At 39.0% G+C, this 15118-nt stretch overlaps 1 protein-coding gene across 2 annotated transcripts in view; it reads left to right on the forward strand.

Moving 5' to 3' along the window:
- Positions 1 to 15118, forward strand: part of slc12a5b (solute carrier family 12 member 5b) — a 44084-nt gene that overhangs the window by 21672 nt on the left and 7294 nt on the right. For both annotated transcript variants that reach the window (XM_069724103.1, XM_069724111.1), the window contains exons 2-17: positions 1182 to 1285; positions 1460 to 1600; positions 4353 to 4499; positions 6886 to 6940; positions 7026 to 7156; positions 8925 to 9172; positions 9263 to 9474; positions 9613 to 9780; positions 11102 to 11200; positions 11347 to 11404; positions 12687 to 12861; positions 12996 to 13114; positions 13222 to 13320; positions 14126 to 14245; positions 14416 to 14520; positions 14624 to 14792. In XM_069724103.1, coding sequence (XP_069580204.1) covers positions 1182 to 1285; positions 1460 to 1600; positions 4353 to 4499; positions 6886 to 6940; positions 7026 to 7156; positions 8925 to 9172; positions 9263 to 9474; positions 9613 to 9780; positions 11102 to 11200; positions 11347 to 11404; positions 12687 to 12861; positions 12996 to 13114; positions 13222 to 13320; positions 14126 to 14245; positions 14416 to 14520; positions 14624 to 14792 — 2150 coding nt within the window. The remainder of the gene's footprint in view (positions 1 to 1181; positions 1286 to 1459; positions 1601 to 4352; positions 4500 to 6885; positions 6941 to 7025; positions 7157 to 8924; positions 9173 to 9262; positions 9475 to 9612; positions 9781 to 11101; positions 11201 to 11346; positions 11405 to 12686; positions 12862 to 12995; positions 13115 to 13221; positions 13321 to 14125; positions 14246 to 14415; positions 14521 to 14623; positions 14793 to 15118) is intronic.

The following is a 15118-nucleotide window of genomic DNA, read 5'->3' on the forward strand; positions in this document are numbered from 1 at the left end:
TTTAATGGTAAATACAATCTACAACTGACACAGTAGACACTGTCAATACTTACTCATTAATCGCAAAAAGAATCAACAGTACAATACCGTCAGTCTCTTTAAAATGTTAACAGTACTCTAAAGAGGCACAGCACCCCAACAAAGAGCAGACTGGACAACAGAAGATAATAAATGAAAATGAAAATAAATAAAAACAAATGATAAACAACTCAAAGCCCAATTCCTCTGTTTTTTTGCTTTTAGCTTTCTGACACTTTTTACTCTTTGACTCTGGAACAGCTTCCCATTAGGACCCGCAAGAGTGAAAATCATCAAAAAACATCTAATAATTCCACCTGTTTGTATTTATTCTCTTTTCCTTTTCTGTTATGAAGGTATTTATGTGTCTTTATTATGCAAGCAAAAATAATGTTTTGAAAGCAAATTTCTCACCCTGCAATCAAAAATAAGTTTGTAAGTAAGAATATATAAACTGAGAATATGATTATTTGCATTGCAAACAAATTTGCTCTTATTTTGGTCACAGAATTAAAACCTTTGCTTGCAAGTCAAAAAGTTTTGCTTTTTAAGTCAAAAATCTACGAGTTGAGTTGGATGTAGTAGGCGGGACATACGTTGTTTTGTTATCCAGGGTGGGCTCTAGTAACTACACCTGTTTCTGGGGGAAAACATTGACATCGACTTGCATTGACAGCAACGGACAATCGGAGGAAGTTGAGACTTTTCTCCAAATTTCTGCTTTAAACTAACTGTGATGGACTCGTTTGTGATTTTTAAGTCTGTTTTAAAAAAGTAGTCCTGTGTCCATGTGAACATATAAATAGGTTATGCTTGCTGTCAGCATTCCTCCACTATATTCTTAAAAGATGTCCTCCTTCAATGCTTCCAATGTAACTAATAAGGGACAAAATCCACAATTCATCTACAGCTAAATTAATGCTTCAGCTGAATTACCTTTGACAGAACAAGTTTATCTTCCAATCTTAAAGTCTTGTATTGAGAAATTTCTCCTTTGTGCAACTTAACATGAAAAAAGAACATTCAAAACAATAAATTCTGCTCGATAAGACGATAACTTCGTAAGTTACCCTCTTGATTTTTCTACCTCACCCTGCCGAAGCCTTTGAAGTATATTAAGAATGAGTGAAGAGTCAACTCTTAAGCTGCTCGTTGTGTTTCAGGTGATGGCAACCCCAAAGAGAGCAGTCCTTTCATGAACAGCAGTGCAGCCATTGATGCGGAAAAGAGCCAGCAGTATGACGGCAAGAACATGGCTCTCTTTGAGGTGAGGACATTCCTCAGTGACCAGTAACGCTGGTTGATGTGAAATTCAACCTTACGGATGTTGAAAGGTCAAAATGTGAATGTGTGTTCTGTTCTGAGTTGATGCAGATGGTTGTGATTTACCAATAGATCTCCAGGTCTGATACAGATGTTTGTTTCTGTGTTTGTGCTGCAGGAGGAGATGGACACCAGCCCAATGGTCTCCTCTCTGCTCAGCACGCTGGCCAACTACTCCAACCTGCCAACTGGCAGCAAAGAGCACGAAGAGGCAGAGAACAATGAGGAGGGGGCACGTCCATCTAAAAAACCTGTCAAGGTAAATTATTGTTAGTGAGCTGTTAAGCACTGCTCTGGAGCATCGTGAACTGAAGGGTAGTGAAGAAAAATATCATGAAACTGACATCAGAGAGAAAAGATTGTTTGTATTCTTTAAAGTTCATGTCTGCGCGGTTTGGCCTTAGTAACTAATTGGAGACTACAATGTGTACATTAAAGGCCATGTAAAGCTTGTAAAAACAAGCAGAAAATCACTTACTGTCATGATACCAAGAAAAAAAAATTCATCTGGAATATGCTATTAGTAATTTATTTATCTACATGAAAATCTATAATACTAAATAACATTATGTAATTTGAAAGAAATACAAATATTATCATTCAGTGTGCCCAGTAATGTACAGTAATTCCTTTTCTTAAATGTAAGCCATTAACTGTGGTTATAGCATTAAATAGAGGTTTGTAAAATCACAAAAAAAAAAAAAAAAAAAAAAACAGCAGCTACAGATGTGTACACAGACTTTTATGCATTGCAGTAATTTATCACAGTAAACAGTCAGCCACAGTTGTGGTGGAAATCTGGAAATGATGAGTCTCAGTCAAGATTCGTCTTTAAGGTCCTTTAGTAAAAGCTTTCTGCAGAAAGGTTCAGACAATACAGAATACAGAGAGTCTGTGAGAGTCTGACCCAGAGTGCAGAGTGGTCTTGTAATTTATAGAGTTGGGGAGGAGACAGCACTTTGATCAAAGCAGCCTTGAGTGATAACAGTCTCAGGATGGATTAGATATAGTATGGTTAGTTTTTCCGTTACACAGTATAGTCACAATATTTTCTCCACTGTGAATTCAATTTCCTCCATTCCTGCTGTGCCAGACTGCTCAACACTCGGACATAACTAGCGTTGGTTAATATTGAAGGCTGGCCAAAAAGCATGCTCTGAACTGTGATCAGATTTTAAGCATGCATGTGGACTTATGGCTGAGCTATTTGTGGAGGATTGTGAGGCAAATAATACTAATGAAACAGTTTTCGGTGCATTAAATCTTTCCGTCTTTTGTAATTTCACGGCATGCAAATGTATCTGGGAGCTGATTTTTCAGAAGAGCTGCTGTGCTTCCGTATCTGTACTCTGAGTCCTGCAGTCATTCACCTGCAGCTAGTGAGCTCAACAGCTGAAGCTCAGCTGACACTGCTGCTCTCAGTGTGTCACTGACTGTAAAAACCTCGTAGATATTGGAATTTTGTTTGTAGTTGTGTCACTGGAGCCGGACTCTGCTCTCTCTTGCTAGTTTTCTGATTTGTTCAAATCAAAAACTCTTTAACTTTTAAAATTACTTACCCATATACCAAAGGCTAATTTACCCACTACAAGCATAACACTTGACAATCTGGCAGTCAATAACTTAGGCAATAACAAACTGCAGGCTTAACAAGAATTAACTTTCCCTAGTTTGTCATTGAAAGTGGTTGTTCAGGCTTTGTGTAGCCTGGGAGAATGACTGCTGATCAGGAAAAAAAAAGTGTTACAGGTAATGTTTTCCTAAAAAGAGCCTCTGATTTGAACATAAACTAATTAATTAATACAGAACCTTTATCTGAGAGTAACTCCTCGATAACTGATGAGAACATGTAAGTTGTACAAAAATTGTGGGGTGATAAAGCAGATAGATCATGCAAAGCAAAAACATATTTTTGTGTTTCTGCAAACACCTTTGCACTCAATTCTAAATTACAACCTGCAGCAAAAGTCAAGAATATGCACAATGAGAAACATTGCAATATTAAGAAGATACTTCACATCCTGCAGTGCTGGCAGTTATTGCATCATAGGGCTGGCGCTCCCCTGTGGCCGAAACAGATGCAGTGATTTTCATCTGTCTGTTCTACATAAAGTGCTCTGCCGGATTCAACTGAGGACTCACAAACACTTCAGACTTCAGGACAAGGAAAACTAATTTGATAAACTTTTTTGTTTTCATATGCTCATAACACTTTTAACTTATTGATAGTGTTAAGATTATTAATTAGCTGTCTTCTACTTCCTGCTGAGTGCCGCGACCAAAAAGAAATAGTGTGTAACGTCATGTTTTAGTTTAAAGGTTCAGTGTATAGGATTTAGGGAGCTCCATTGCCATGAATGTAATATAATAATAATTATTATTATCTTTTCATTAGCGTATAATCACTTAAAGCAAAGAATTAAGGTGTTTTCGTTACCTCAGAATGAACCCTTCATATCGACACATCTTCCTATCTTCCAAAGAGCCCGCCATGTTGAACCGCAATGTTTTCTACAGTAGCCCACAAGGAAGAAACCAAACACTGACTTTAGACAGGGCCTTTCGCATTTTTCCTTAGTTTGATGACCACTGTAGATTCTCCTACACTCTTGGAAGAGGAGGAAGAGGCAAGCAGTGTTCACCTGGTTGCAATCTGCAGACCATTAGATGTCTTTAAATCCTACATACTGCCCCTTTAATTGTGACAGATGCTTTTTATATTAACAGGATCTGCTGTTCCTGTTACTCTCAGTATCAAGCTGGTTTATAGATTTCTATCTAATGTGTGGGATTATCACCCTATTTGAAAAGAATAAACCTCTATTTTCTAATGAAAGTCCTAATTCCGTGAATTTAAAAGGCATATAATATAATGTACTTTAGGAGACTAAACAACAAAGTGTTCACGGAAAGATTATAACCCTCGTTTCAATCCATTCATGTGAAAAGTAAGATGAGCTATTTGGAAAAGTGATGCAAAAAAGTGTTGTGTTTTGTTTCGTGTTTTCCAGGCACCTCAACTGGGCACTCTGATGGGAGTGTATTTACCATGTATCCAGAATATTTTTGGGGTGATCCTCTTCCTGCGGATGACGTGGATGGTTGGGATTGGCGGCGTTTTCGGCTCCTTCATAATTGTCTTCATGTGTTGTTCTACAGTGAGTAAAACCGCACGTGTTCCTGCTGAAGTTCATGTAATGCAGCCCCTCTTTGCAGCTCATGACTGTTTTCCACTGGGAAAACAGATGTTTCAATAAAAAATACTTGTGAAATTTCAAACTGGGCAATGGAACTGTAAACTGGCAAGATTAACTAATTTAACATGATGGTTCCCCCACACAGCGTATATATTAGGGGAGTGTGTGATTACGAGCTGTTATGATATATATATATACATATATATATAACAGGCTGTATACATGTAGTTTTCACCAGTGCAGATGCTGATGAGACACGTTGTAAATCTTGGCATAAGGCACCCTGCCAATAAACCCACAAACAGCCTATCAGCACTACATTTCCCTTTCGGAGTTTGTCATTTTACTGCTAAATTAACGACCAGGTTAAAAAAAATTATATTCATAAAATACTAACAAACGGGGAAGGAAAAAAATCTCATGCTATTTTAAATCCTTAAATAAAGACTCACCATCCTTATGATGATTTTAATAATCCTCTCCACAACATTTTCCTCCCAAATAGTAACTGGTTTATTTGCAATCTGAGCAATGTATGTGGCTGAACATGAAAAAAAAAAAAATCAAAGCGGTTTGAATGGCTGTGTGGTCAGAAGCCGCAGCCGCAGCTGCGGATGTTCTCTGCTTGCAAGGCCTGATTATCCAAAATAGCAAAGTCCAACACGACAGAGAAAATAGTGGCTTGTCATTTATTTCTAGACAGGTTTTATACCACCAGTAGAATTTACTTCAGATACTTACAAAAAAAGGTAAAACGTACTTACCGAACGGGGGCTATAGGGTGATTTGTGGCCCGGGATAGACATTCTGCTTCTATTGTAAATTTGTTTGTTGATGTTAAAAGCTCTCAGTTTTGGGTAAATACTGCTTAAATCCTGTTTGAAACAAGGGAGGCTGGTTGCTTATTCCGACTGCATGTCAGATCAGTCCCTGTTGTGCCACCTGGTTTTCATTGATTTCTAAGTAGAAAGGTTTTCAAAGAGTCATTTTTATTTTTATATAGAGAGAGAGAAAACAATAAGTTGCAGCACCACAACATAAAATTCTCCAATTACAAACAATTTTTAAATTCAAACTTAATATATGTTTATGCTCATACAAGTCATTTTAACAAAAGAATTGTTGATCAATATATTGTTTGTTCGTTCTTTTTCTTGTTGTTGTTGTTATTATTATTGATGTTTTAAGTGTGTTCTGTTCACTTTTTGTGGATAATTTTCATATAGGAAGAAAACATTATTTTATGAGTTACCTTCATATAAACAAACTTGTAATTGCATCAATAACCAGATTAATAATAACTTAATAGTGTAATAGCACTTTTCAAAAACAAGTCACAAAGCCCTACATGTAGTTTATTGATATGTCTGCTTACTGATAACACTGAAATACAAGGAGGTTTAACAGACTGCATTTAAACAAATGTATAGAACATATGCCAGAAAGAAACTGCCGATATAATTTGTTTTGTTTTTTAGGGGGTATTTGAAACTAAGCTGAAGAGTTGGGTGGCCTGATGTCTCCCAGTAGGTTGTTGCGTAGTGGACTGCTAACCAGATTTCATCCTCATTAAAGTTACTAAAAAAAGCACCATGACATCAACTCCAGCCGTTGTAGCTTCTGTTTTACTCGCTGCTGCAATTCATTGTCATTCTGAAATGCTTAAAAAACTAAAACTATTCTTAAACGTAGTAGAATAAAAGTCCCACAAAATAGAAATGCTCAAATTGCCTACAGGAAAATTGTATTTAACAATTGGAGATAAAGTTTTAGCTGAATTTCAGGAGCAGGACCACGCCTCAACCACTCCCCCACTTCCAGCCACACTCCTATAAATATCCACCCACTCTAAACCTCGGCCTGTTCACGTTTTCTGCATCCCACCCTCCCTCCCTCTTGTTAAACCGTTTCACTTATGGTTATCATGTTTCATAGCCTTTATCTTTCCGTCCCACATGGAGATCTCAGGGATCTGCAAGGCCCGGGAGCCGCAGTGGATCCTCAACTAAGCCTTCCCCCAAACCGCGAAACTCTCACCCTGGCTTAATCTCCCCCAATCAATGAAGGTTCGCCCCCAGCCGAGGCGGGGTCCTAGCTAGTGAATAGTACTATGGTTAGCAAATGTAAAACGTTTCTGTCCGCCTCTGGCCATAGCAGACAGAATCACTGATGCGACAGTGTGTGCCTAACTAGCTGTACAGTCATCTCTGCGACCAACAATTCAGTTCATCAAGGCTTCGCTGTCAGCCATATTTAATTTGATGTGCCCACCTGTGCCCATATTTAATTTGATGTGCTACTTTTCAGAGTGCTGTAATCATCCTCTGTTGTGTGCTACTGTTTTCAGACCATGCTCACAGCCATCTCCATGAGTGCCATTGCAACGAATGGAGTCGTACCAGGTGAGTGGATTTCCAGGAGGGATGTATTAGTGAGTTTGTGTGACAGAATAGTGCACTGAGACTTCTGTGCATTTGTGACTCTCAGCTGGCGGTTCGTATTATATGATCTCTCGCTCCCTGGGGCCCGAGTTTGGTGGAGCTGTTGGGATCTGCTTCTACCTGGGCACCACTTTTGCAGGTGCCATGTACATTCTTGGATGTATTGAAATTCTGCTGGTAAGTAGATTTAATAAGACCCTTTTTTACTGCAAACATTTTGCATTATCAGGACAGGAAAAGCACAAATGTAACTAATAACTAATACAGTAAATTGAGGCTGCATTCCATTCAAGTGTGTCAGTTCCTGGGTCCTGTTGTTGATTCACTAGTATGACTACAGAGATACATAAACGAAACAGATGCATTCATAATTGAATTACTTTTGCCTGTGATATATTCGTGAAAAATGTCTGCTGTAAAGCATTAACTCACATTGTGTCTTGCCTTAGCCAACATGAGGCTCAAACAAGATCTGTCAGAGACATTTACGCTACACAGTCAGGACTATGGATTTATGACCTTTTATAAAGTTTTTTTTAACATTTCAATTGATTCAGTTACAGTGAGCTGATTATTTAGCAGTAAATAATAACACAGCTGAAAAATATTGAGAGTTTTTACAAGTCCTTTTCATTATTACACAGTTAAACTCAGAGAAATGATCAAAACAAAGGATTAAGAGCTGCATTAAAAATATGTGGTCCCAGTGTTTTCCACAGGATTAGATTTCACTGGTGGTGTAGTGCGCCGTGTGACCGATGTGTATGCAGTGACTCGTGCAGTTTAGAGAGGAGAGGGTAAACTACGTTATTTTCTGTCACTTTACAGATGTTCTATAAATGACCCACATGCAGGCTATGAGTAGGCCATGTTCCATTTATATTGATGGAATGTTTTGTGGTACGGTTTGTGTTATCATTAGCTGCGCTAAATGTCTATTTTAAATTGTACCAACAAGTTCAAAACGGTAACTGGTCTTTCTGCTACATAAACTTGTTTGGTGGTGGGTGTCAGTATTGAGGGGAGTAGTTCTGGGACGCCAGGACTGCTGTTGAGCCTTCTCAAGGAGTCATGGGGCTCACTCAACCCAGTTTATAGAGATAGTACACATTCTTAACTTGTTACAAAGACTTTGTACTAGGTAGTGTTGTACTTTGTGTCTGAGCGTAGGATGCATAGTGTTAGCATAGCATGTGAATTAGTGAGGCATTTGGTAAGGGAAGGCAGGTAGTAATAATGACTCAATCGACCCTTGCAGTGTTACTCCGCATTGATATGGCACTTTGTGAGTACCTTAAAACCTTCAGTTTTGTAGATGGCTAGATGACCAGCTAACCAGCTAATTGAGCTGGTCAACATAAAGCTATTCTAACTGCTCTGAAATAGGTCAAAAGAACATGGTCCCACTTTACCTATGTAATGATGTGTCACAGTTGGCTTCATTAGAACCAACAGATAAATCAAGGAGCATTGGCATTATGAGGAAAAAAAAAAATCTGACTTTTGTTATTATCACAACACTACATGCCAACATAACAAGAAATCTTGGCATTGTGTTGAATATATATCTCATTACAGAATTGGTTTTATACCTTGTTATAATATAAGAAATTGTCTCTTATAATAAGAAGTAAAGAAATGTCATTACTGCTGCACTGCAGAAGTAGAGCATTTAAACGAACTTATAGAATGACACTCTTTCTTGTTGTTTGTTTAAAATACAATGAGATGTTACTCTTGCTGAACAGATGCAAGATTACATGAGATTACACCAAACATATGAATATCTGAAGTAGCATCCTCGCACAAGTAAATAGTAATGAACAGTGTCACTATCTCCTCCCACTTTTTCTGATCGTACCTCACCACACTTTGCCTTATTCTTTTCATCCCCTCTACGCCTTCTTTCTTCCACTGTTCACCCTCTTCCTCCCCACTCTTTCAGATTTATATTGTTCCTCAGGCTGCCATATTTAAGATCGAGGGCCTGGAGGGGCCCGAGGCGGAGGCAGCTCTGCTCAACAACATGCGGGTGTACGGCACCATTGTGCTGAGCTTCATGGCGCTGGTGGTGTTTGTGGGTGTCAAATACGTCAATAAGCTGGCGCTGGTCTTCCTGGCCTGCGTCATCCTTTCTATTGTGGCTGTTTACGCCGGAGTCATAAAGACTGCCATCGATCCCCCTGTCTTTCCGTAAGTGATTCTTTCATTCTTTGGTCAAAGTCTGCGGTGACGTTGAATTCAAGCACATAACTGTCATGCCTTTGCTGACTTTCTTTGCAGTGTCTGTCTCCTGGGGAATCGAACTCTTGTCTCTAAAGGGTATGACGTCTGTGCAAAGGTCATTGAAATAGACAATGACACCGTCACCACCAAACTGTGGAGGTCCTTCTGCGATTCTGATTACCTCAATGCCACCTGTGACGAATACTTCAACAACAACAACGTCACCGAGATACAGGGCATCCCAGGGGTCACGAGTGGCATCCTGGCAGGTATGATTTTAACACAAATCACCTTTTGTCACCCATGAGTACCACAGTGTGCACCACAGACCAGTAGAGATTGAAGATTAGTTCCTCTTACTTGCTCATTATTATTTTCAACACTCCTTCTCCCTCTCCTACTCTCAGAAAACTTGTTTGGTAACTATCTGGAAAAAGGGGTGATCGTGGAGAAGCGTGGGTTTGTATCTGAAATGGATCCAGACAGTCCCGTAACCAGCTCCAACCGCTATGTCATGGCTGACATCACCAGCTTCTTCACCCTGCTGGTGGGAATATACTTCCCGTCTGTCACAGGTCAGCACCAGATCGGCCCACTGAAGAGACAAGGGGGCCCTCGTCTGGCGGAGGACTGTGTTTTCCAGAACTACCCTTAAAGCTGCTCTGATCTCTATTTTTTACGATACATTTAATGGAACAAATGAGGGCAAGTAATGAGTTAGTGGCAGTAAATATTCCTGAGATTTATCACCAGACTCTGCACTTTCCCTCAGGTCTGATGTTAATTTCAGCATCTTTTAACTTTTAACATTGTTTTGGTTTCAATCCCAACACTTTAATCAGCATAATTTCCAGGCATAGCAGGCAGCTGCTTTCAGTTAAAAATGCTCTTAAAAATTCCCGTAGGAAAACTGCACAGGTCCGAAGTAAACATAGTAGATCACTGAACAGCAGATAGTGCAAGATTATTTTGGAGATTAGATTATTTTTTAAGTACTTTTTTTTTGCAGCATTGATTTTACTATGCTCTATAATAGCAGGGTTCTCAACACTTGTTGGAAATGAAGTGTTAATGCAATTAATGTAAATACCCTCTATATCACACCATTGACTGGCTCTTGTCCTCAGAGATGCTTGCTGAAGGTCTAAATAGGAAACTGTTGGCCAACAAGTTTTCCCTATCAACCATTTAAGGCCATATGTCAGTGTTGTATCAACAGCTTGTTTTTGCTGCACCCAAGTGGATAACTGCAGCTTTAACATTAATGAACTGAAACCCTGCTTTTTTTTTTGTATCAGACTTTTGTGAATAAAATTGCTATATAAATGGTAAAGCCTGTTGACTGGTTCAGACAGTCAACTCAAGCTCAACACTAAACTCACGTGGCATACTCTTATGATGGCAGGATTAAGTTTGTCCTCGGCTCGCTCTTTTGCTGCTAAATCTGCTGTCACAACCAATCATTTGCCTTCATATAACATTTTATAGGCCCCACTTCTCCTCAGCATCCACCCGTAGAATCAGAGTCTATAGTCCACAAGGGAAAAGATTCATGTTTACATATTCTATTTTCACTTAATAATTTATTTTGTTTGAGTTCTCAGACTCCAATCATATCAATGTTATTACTAGTGTAGGCATCAGGCTTTATCACTGAGAAAGCAGAGCAGTTACTGTACCTCCATTGTGCATCAAGCTGTCTTGATTTAATGTTTGGTTTTTAAAAACGAAGCTAAAGTTTTTAATAATTGTCTTCACCTCAGCAAAAACAGTATGTCTGTGCTCAGGAACCTCATTATTGTGAGTCTGGTCATAAGGATCCAGTCCACATTATCTTGCTCTTTATGCAGTTCTAAAGGCACAGTGCTTGATTAGTTCATCATGCTCCATCCACAGGTATCATGGCCGGCTCCAACCGCTCCGGAGACCTGCGTGATGCTCAGAAGTCGATCCCCATTGGCACCATTGCAGCCATCACCACCACATCCACTGTGTGTATCCTTCACTAAGCCAAAGACGATTTAAAATAAACTCTGTGGATCCAAAGTTCTCAACAATGAATTTAATATAACCTTTTTCATGTTTTGATTATATTTGGGTCAAATATCTCAACGATGTGTACCTTAACAGTTTTTTCCCAGACATATCGTGTGTGGTGCTGTTTGGTGCTTGTATAGAAGGAGTTGTCCTAAGAGACAAGTAAGCTGAGTTCTGTACATTTTCATTATATATGATTAGATATAATTATAATTTATATATATATATATCTATATATAGATATAGATATATATATATATATAAATCATCTCCAAAACCAAAAGTAGTAAAAAATATTATTAATAAACTGTAAATCTAAAATCTCCTGTTCACTAAAGATATTGAAATAAAACTTTCCCTCCTACCTTTTACTCTTTATTCGTCCCGGTTTCCATTAACCAAACCTAAATGTTGTGCTTGACATGATCAACATTTTCTGTTCAGTTTATTTCTTGTTTATGATAATGCATGTTGCATTTTATGTATGTAACAGCCTTAAAATGAAAATATTTATAGTCTTTTCAACATGCTGTAGCACATTTGGTAACAATATAGTTAGTAGATTTCTAATTAAAATGGTTTTAATGGTATGAAAGCATCAAAATGTTTAACTTTATTATCTATCTTGTATCCTGTGAAGAGTTTATGATGCTATGGTTTTGTCTTTTATCTTTATATCATGTTTGATGCGATCATGTGCAAATTAAAGACCTTTACAGCTAATGAAAAGTTACTTGGAAATAAATAGTCCGCCCAAGGCAGTGATTTCACCCCAAACATTAAACTACTTCTAACTTATTTCTATTTTTATTTCAACAAACACTGTCAATGGTTTGCAGCTGTTTGAGTGCTGTAATCTACCGCTGTAAAATGTGGAACCTGACAATAATTAGCATTTAATCATATTATTATTGAAAACTATATAAAAGTTTGTAAACAGAAAGCCCAACAGGACTTGTAAAAGTCTGTAATAAGAATCAGGGATCAGCAAAAGGCCAATTGTGCGTGATGAGATCAGAGAAAATTACAGATCACAAATTATTACACAGTCCCACCAGCATTCAAACAGACATCAGCATAAACAAAGGCATCACAAAGGCATTTCAGGTGAATGCATCCAAATCGCTACATTATGTACAACAGTTAGTGAATGCATCATCATTTACATTACCCGACACTTAGCGTTGATTCACACCGTCTTCAGTTCAGTAGTTTGTTCAAGCTGGTACATTTGGTCCGAGCACTTCGTACAAGGTTAACGGCTCAGCAGACAATTATTTTAGAATCCTTTCGTTGGATCCTTCTTTGAGTTTTCAATGTGGACCTAATTTCACAAGTCACCAGTTCGAAGACTTGAACTGCTGAGTTCACTTTTACAAATGTGCTGATGGTGTAACATTCAGTGTTGTATTATAGCTTTTGAGTTCTTCACCTCTCTCCACAGGTTTGGTGAAGGGGTCAATGGTAACCTGGTCATTGGTACGCTTGCATGGCCGTCTCCATGGGTCATTGTGATCGGCTCCTTCTTCTCCACCTGTGGAGCGGGACTTCAGAGTCTGACAGGAGCTCCTCGTCTCCTGCAGGCCATCTCGAGGGATGGCATCATCCCCTTCCTCAGAGTGAGTACACATGTACTGTAACGCTCAAATGTATCTCTGTCATAAAAGCAGAAAAGTGTTTTTAACATTATAACTCAATAACATTATTATTACATAATTAAAATCCCATACTTTACTCATTTTGTGTGTTGCAGGTGTTTGGCCATGGGAAAGACAATGGGGAGCCCACCTGGGCACTCCTGCTCACAGCTTGCATCTGTGAGATTGGCATCATCATTGCCTCGCTGGATGCAGTTGCACCAATCCTCTCCATGTAAGGACAGCAGTGTATATTCATTTCTGACCACAGCTACTGTAGTTAGGGTCCTTGTCACTGTCTGACTTCTGTCTTTTTCTCCTTTGCTGTCCTTCTTTCTTTAGGTTCTTTTTGATGTGCTATATGTTCGTCAATCTTGCCTGTGCCCTGCAGACTTTGCTGAGGACACCAAACTGGAGACCACGCTTTAAGTTCTACCACTGGTGAGTTTCTGTGTGTTAGAAACACTCCAAACATGTAGCTTATACCATTTACAGGTGCCCCATCAAGTGTGCTGGTAAACAAAAAAACTAAATTTACATCTAGGGTCAGTTGTACTGACTGTATAAAAAAAAATGAACACAGTCTTTGGGTCTGAAAAGTGAAGCAATTGAAAAAGTACCTTAAAGTGTAATACCACCAAGGGCCACCAGGGGCTGGCTTGAAAACCTACTTCCCAATAGGCTGCCATTCAAAAAGCATCAACTTCTCTCATAAAGTACAGGGGGAGGGGCAGTCAGGTGTCAGGTTATCAATCAGATCTACCCGTCGCTCCTCGTCACCTCATTGAAATATGGTCATTTCGGGCGGCAAAAAAAAACACAATCGTGTCGACCACCGAAATTCCAGACTGGAGGCTTCATAACAGCAGTTCACAAACCAGTGGGGGACGTTATTGTCGGGTGCCCCGTGGTTAGTTACCAGAATACATTGTGTGTATTCTTGAGGCCTAACAAACATGTGAAGTCATATCCTTCCATCTCGCAAAGAAATTTAAAACATACACCTAAATAGTACCACACATGTTTTATAATCATAAATACTTGCCTAATTCTTATTGTTAAGCGACAGATGCTGTTTAAGATTTCAAAAGAGGTTTATAACTCAGCTGGCTTTATGATGGTTTTAGTAGCATTAGCCCAAACTTCCTGTTTACAAGCCTTGTTCATTGCTGTGTTTTAGCCTGCGGTGTGAAGCTGGTGGAGTTTTCCAGTCAGACCTAACATGTTACGTCCTGTCTCCCCACAGGGCTCTGTCTTTCCTGGGTATGAGCCTGTGTCTGTCACTTATGTTCATCTGCTCCTGGTATTACGCCATTGTCGCCATGGGCATCGCCACCTGCATCTACAAATACATTGAGTTCTGTGGGTAAGTACTCGTGAAAACTTTTATTTCATCTTTTATTTCATGTTGCAGACAGTTTTTAAAATCATAGGATTGGGCTCGTTTAGATTTTTTTATAAGGCTCCTTTGTTAACAGTCATATATTTACTGATTATATACATTTTGCGCTAATTCATTTATCTGCTTTGAAACAGAGCTGAGAAGGAGTGGGGTGATGGGATTCGTGGCATCTCACTCAGCGCTGCACGCTTTGCTCTGATGAGGCTGGAAGAGGGGCCACCACATACCAAGAACTGGAGGTCAGTTCAGATTATCTTGACTTTGAGATGCTTTGTCTTTAAGTTGCTTGTGGACTTCTAACTGACTTGTTTCACTGTCCTGCTGTTTTTGTTTTATTGTCAGGCCTCAGATCCTGGTTCTGGTGGGTGTAGATGCTGAGCAGAATGTGGAGCAGCCTCGCCTGCTCTCTCTCACCAATCAACTGAAAGCAGGGAAGGGTCTGACCATCGTTGGCACCTTGGTTCAAGGAACCTTCCTCGACAATTATACTGAAGCTCAGAGGGCAGAGCAGGTTCGTCCAGTATTGATTTGAACTTGTGATACATACACAGAGGATTTACACATCCAACTCTTACTGTTTGGATAGATAGATAGATAGATAGATAGATAGATAGATAGATAGATAGATAGATAGATAGATAGATAGATAGATAGATAGATAGATAGATAGATAGATAGATAGATAGATAGATAGATAGATAGATAGATAGATAGATAGATAGATAGATAGATAGATAGATAGATAGATAGATAGATAGATAGATAGATAGATAGATAGATAGATAGATAGATAGATAGATAGACAGACAGACAGACAGACAGACAGACAGACAGACA

This window comes from Brachyistius frenatus, unplaced genomic scaffold, assembly GCF_029030835.1.
Source record: "Brachyistius frenatus isolate BFR_SWC_R1_liver_20210118 unplaced genomic scaffold, ASM2903083v1 Contig_6, whole genome shotgun sequence".
Classification (NCBI taxonomy): Eukaryota; Metazoa; Chordata; class Actinopteri; family Embiotocidae; genus Brachyistius; species Brachyistius frenatus.